Source organism: Medicago truncatula, chromosome 3, assembly GCF_003473485.1.
Source record: "Medicago truncatula cultivar Jemalong A17 chromosome 3, MtrunA17r5.0-ANR, whole genome shotgun sequence".
NCBI lineage: Eukaryota > Viridiplantae > Streptophyta > Magnoliopsida > Fabales > Fabaceae > Medicago > Medicago truncatula.
The window spans coordinates 12,445,276-12,450,863 of record NC_053044.1 but is presented as its reverse complement, the minus strand read 5'-3'; the positions used below and the strand labels follow the sequence as shown (position 1 = coordinate 12,450,863).

Sequence of the window (5,588 nt, the reverse complement as noted above, 5' to 3'; positions counted from 1 at the left end):
AATTTATGGATTCAATCAAAACTGAACACATTCAATAAGAATCACCTGAAAATAAAACTAAAATATGAAATATTTTTTACCATCTTTTCAGTTAAAATTATCAGAATTCTTCATAACAATAAAGTTTATAGCAAACAAGGCCTTTATCATTTACTCTGATCTTATTAGGTTTTTAGTCATTCTTATTGAAACTCATATGATATCCTGCTATGAATAAAGTAGGTTGAATAAGTTCATCTTCAATCAAACAATTATTATAACCTTTGCACGAAACAGCCATATAACCTCTCTACCAAACTGTAGCCCCATAAATCGAAACTACATCGGCACCAACACTCCCTAAATTTAAACTATATCAGCTAATTTGCACCAATCGAAGATGTTATATATGATGTAACAGCCGCGAAAATGTAGAAAACCCCACAAAAAAAAAAAAGAAACAGACTTCAATACAGACAAAACTGGACAGCAGATCACTATAAATGAATGCATACGACTGATTGCAATGCTAAATTCAGTTTTTTTTTAAAGTTTTTCAACAGATCATCTTTTAAGAAGTTTTTGAGAATGAGTTTGTGATGAATGTCAAGCTATAATTGATACTTCTCTAACTATTAAATTAACTGAATTAGAGTTAGATACCAGATTAAGTCTATGTTGTGTTCTATGAGTGTATAAAGTGTGTCGAAGCAAATAAAACAAGAGTGTTCGTTCGTGCTTCATAGGATAACCGATCATGAGTTTATCACTATAATGTATAACTGTCATAAGATTTGAAAGGAGCAAGTAGTTTACTCTGGTAGAGTCAGATTTTTGTGGCTTAAATTCACTCATGGGAACATATATGTTCAAGCATAATCAAAACTAATAATGTTAACAAACAAATTGTAGGCATCACAAAAAATCAGCATCTGATCTGATGATCGATTGCTTTATCAAATTGCTTGATCAATTTGAGAAGTTCGAGCTTGTGACTGGAAAGATTTTGTTACTCAAATTTGAGCAATTTGGGAAATTCTAATCGATTGAATACTCATGTCTGCTAGTTTTATAGGAGATACTAGTATTATCAATATCATATGCCTTAATGATACCAATAATAGTTTTCGCTTTAACATAATATGATAGCATTCACAAACATAGTACTTTTAGCTTTAACATCCCAATGCGAGTCACATTGGTTTAGTGTTCTACGAAAATCAATATAAGAAAAGAAAAAATTAATTAGTCTTGAAATGTTAGTATTTTAATTAACTATTTTCAGAAGTTGAAATCTTCATATATACCTCAGCATGTTTAGAAGATCCCTGATATAATGAAACTACGTACATCACTACACCAAAGAAAGAATCATATAGTGCAGAAAAAAGACCAAGAAAGGCTCAGTAAACAGACATGAAAACAAACAAAACTTGACAGCAATGAAAAATCAGAGAATGAATATGTAAGATCAACGAAAGATGTAAATGAAAATCTAACATGAGGTTTCTAAAGAAGACACTGCCAAATGAACTCAGTATAATGTTTCAATTAAAGAAATGCATGCAGGGTAAGGATCATAAATTTCAGAGAAAATTAAGAAACTTACAGAGTTCAAACACTTTCAGCACAACACTTCCGAAATACTAGTAAAGAAGATATCCATGCTCTCTTAGCTGTGTGCAGTTCTCTACCACATGTTTCACTCCCTCTTCTGTGACATTATGACAAAGTTCAAGTAATAGTTGCAAAAGCCCACAACAATTCTTTGAGATCATATAGAGTGTTTTATCATTAACCTTTGTATTTGACAAGTTCAACACCTCCAGATTGGGAACAACAAAGTTCATTCCAAGTAGCTTCACTTTTTTACAATAGGCTAAGTTCAAATGCCTAATCTTACAACATATCCTTAAAACTTGACAAATACCTTTTGATAAGAGATTGCAACAATTCAAATCAAGCAGCTGCAAATTGGGGAAATTGGAAGCAAACATTATGATGCCTTCATCACTTAACCATTGATTTTTTCCCAAATAGAGAGACTTTAATTGAGGGTATACACCAACCTCGACCAATTTTTCAGAATTCTCTACACTCATACTCTTCCCTATTCCTTCCATTTTGATCTCACTAAGTAGAGGACAGTTTCTAGTGAGTGCATACAAAGCTAATTTTGTGAGCTTAAGACAACAACTAAGGTTTATGGACATCAAACCACTAAGAAACGAAGACAATTGGAGAACATGTTGATCATTCAGAAACAAAAGCTCAAGATCTAAATGTTGGATGCCTTGACACTTGGATAACAAACGAAATATTCCAGCATAACTATGGGGGCCAAAACAATGTCGGAGGGCAAACCTCGTCAAAGGAAGACCTTCCCTTGCAATACAGTAGAACAAGTTATTTGAGATATTCATAAACTGAAAATCAAGACAAGTTAAGCCCTTCAAACTCATGATAGAGTCAATAAAATGTTGAGTAACAACAAACATTTCGTCTTTCATATCGGGAGGGGAAAATGAAAAAGACCTTAATGTTGGTCTCTCACGAAGAGCGGAAGTAATTCCAACGAAAGTCAGTCCACTTAATGGATCACAACTAAACATGATGACTTCTTCGAGAAGCTTACAGTTGTGGAATAAGTGGAAAAGTGATAGGTTGTTTATAGGAAAACTAGAAAGATTAACCTTGCGGAGTTTAAAAAGTGCAAGTGATAGAGCTTCAACCCCATCGAAACAACTCTTGTAATATTTAGTGTGGTAACCAATGGGGTAAATGTAGCAACATTCGCAGTAACTGATGTCAAGTTCTTCAAGCAACGGAAAACATTCTGCAATAAGGAACAGGTCACTGCTATTGAAATTAGCAATGTGGGAACAAGTGAGAGAGGTCAGCGTTGTATTCTTTTGGGAGAAAGCTCGTAACCCATTTGCAGGAACAGTGGGTTGGTTGGAGAGATTAAGTGATGTGATGTTCAATGATGAGAAGCGAGAGATTTTGCGGAGAAGAGCGTCAAGGTCCCCATGGAAGCGTGTGAGGTTGAGTGAATTAAGGTTTGTGAATCTTTTAAAGAGGCGACAAAGGAAAGGGTGTGTTGGATTGAGGATAGTGAGTGAGGAACGGATCTGGTTGGTGATAGAGAGGAGTTGCTTGGAGACAAGGGAGAGAGAATTCAAGTAGCGACATATGTTGCGGTTGTTGGGGTCATCGTCGTTGAATATATCTTCGGGTATATCTGAATATGTTGATGAAATAGATAGTCGTGAAGATTTGTAAACAGAAGTTCCCTTCCCCTTCCTTTTGATTCTTTCAGAAGAATTGAGCGGATAAAAGTAGTGACGATCATTGTTTTCGTCGTCGTTGAATATAAATTTGAAGATACGTTCCCAACACTCGTCAGGTAAATATGAATTTGTTGTCGTCGATGATTGGATAGAAGTTCTCTTCCTTTTCATTGTGTTGCAGGTGGTGGTGAATCTTCAGTGAAAATAGTGTTTGTCCCACTGGCATTATGTATAAGAAAAGGTGATAAGATAAAAAAAACACTCAACAAGAATCACAACAACAACTAATAAAAGCATAATGATAATAATAGTTTAAAAAAAAATCAAGAAATTTGGGAATATTTCAATCCACAAAATTGAAATCAACAACAATACTAGCACATGATTAAATCTATAAACAAAATCACAATAACAACCATTCATTATCATTTTTCCTCATCATAATTAATTAAAAGCTACAAAATATGAAGAACTAAATTAATCAAAATTCAGAATTAATCACTACTTATAAATAATTTATAAAAAAAAAACCTGATAATAACACTACCGAAACAAGTTGCGCAAGGAGATGTGAAAATTGTAGAAAGGGTGAACATGAACACAAAGACGAAGAGTGTCACGACGGCGCACAGGCTAACACTAACTCGTAATATAATTAGCCTGGCAAACCTAGTAACTATAATAGATATTATGAAATATTGAAATAAAAGAAAATGCTTAGTCATAAGAAGCCAATGAGAGCATAATAAACAACGTAGACAAAAGATGGATGTGAATTTCACGGGGTTTTTATTTACACAATTTTCTTTTAAATTAAAATTCGCATCGTTTGAAATCTACTTATAAAAATTCAAAATCCAAGATAACACTTTCCGACAATAATAGCAATAAATTGGGTTAATGGTGTTTTACCCCTGTAATATAGGTCATTTTTGGTTTCCCCATGTAAAATATTTTTTTTGATTTACCCCTGTAAATTTTTTTTAATATTTTACAGGGGGAAAACCAAAAATGACATATATTACTGGGGTAAAGCACCATTAACCCTAATAAATTCCACATATCTCATATTATTTCTCGTTTATTTCCTTCCACCATGTGCACATAGACCACATTAACTCTTCGTTGGGGTGAATAGAGATATACCATATTATCTCTTCGTTGTGACGGACGAAGATATACCACATTATCTCTTCGTTGTGGCGAACCGAGATGTACAACATTATCTCTTCGCTGTGGCGAACGGTTATCATAATTACTATGAGTTTGTAACTCAAAAGCTGCATAATCTTTTCGTTGCAGCAAACAAAAATTATAAAAAATAAAATAAAAAATGACTATGAGCACGTTACTCATAGGCCGCATTCTCTCTTCGTTGCAGCGAACTGTTTCTATTCATCTATTCATAACATTCACAATATTAATTCAAACAGAAAGACCAAAGTATAACACCTCGTTAAATATTTCGATCATAACAGCAATTACATTTCATCTCAAATATTCACAAATTTCAAGCCAATGCAAGTTTACAAAAACTATATGCTAAAAAATTTACAATATTATTCTTGAGGGATGATTGCAATTAAAAATATATTTGCATAAAATTATCACCAATTAAATTAGTTACTATCAACTACGATGATAAAAAGATAACACAATAATCCCAGTTATAGAAACCCCCAATTATAAAAACTAGGGTTTATAGAAACCCATGGGAAATTTAGATTTAATTCTTACACTACTTTTTGATCAACCAATTACAACAAAATAAACTATCAAGTCTAATAGGTTGCAGGTGTACCTTCAAAGAACTTCAAAAATAAATTTCGAAAAGTGGGTTCCTAGTACCAATCAAGATCACCTCTTTCTCAAGCATAAAATTTTAATAGATGTATCAAGTGAGATAGAAAGTAGAGCGTAATTAAGGTTAAGAATGATAGAACAAGGAAGAAGAGGTGAGGAAATGAAGTGAATAGGGATGGAGGGCTTAAAGAGACAAAGCGAGAGGATTGGTGGGCGTGTGTGGTCTCCCCCTTCTTTTTAAAATGAGAATGAACCCCTTTCTTTATATATTTTTTTTCCGTATCCTTTCTTTCCCCTATTTTTTATTTTAATTTCATTATTAAAATTAGTATTATTCTTGAGTTTCCGCAGACACCGGTTAGCATTATCTTATTATTAACATATTTTAATATTAAGTTTACCTAGAATGAGAAAATTCGTTCTTAAATTTTCCGAAATGTCTATTTCGTCTTTGAATTTTCCAAATATCATTCAAATCAGTCATTCTTTTAAGTTGGTCTGTTAACCTCTCACAAA

The 5,588-nt window shown here is 33.1% G+C and overlaps 1 protein-coding gene across 1 annotated transcript; it reads right to left on the bottom strand.

Annotated features, from left to right (window-relative positions):
- Positions 1-1,625: 1,625 nt before the first annotated feature.
- Positions 1,626-3,440, bottom strand: LOC11416482 (F-box/LRR-repeat protein 3). Its single transcript, XM_003599571.1, has one exon. The coding sequence runs from the start codon at positions 3,438-3,440 to the stop codon at positions 1,626-1,628; it is 1,815 nt and encodes a 604-aa protein (XP_003599619.1).
- Between the last annotated feature and the right edge of the window lie 2,148 nt (positions 3,441-5,588).

Excerpts from the sequence above, each read along its gene's own strand:
- LOC11416482 (XM_003599571.1), bottom strand. The coding sequence starts at position 3,440 with ATGAAAAGGAAGAGAACTTCTATCCAATCATCGACGACAACAAATTCA.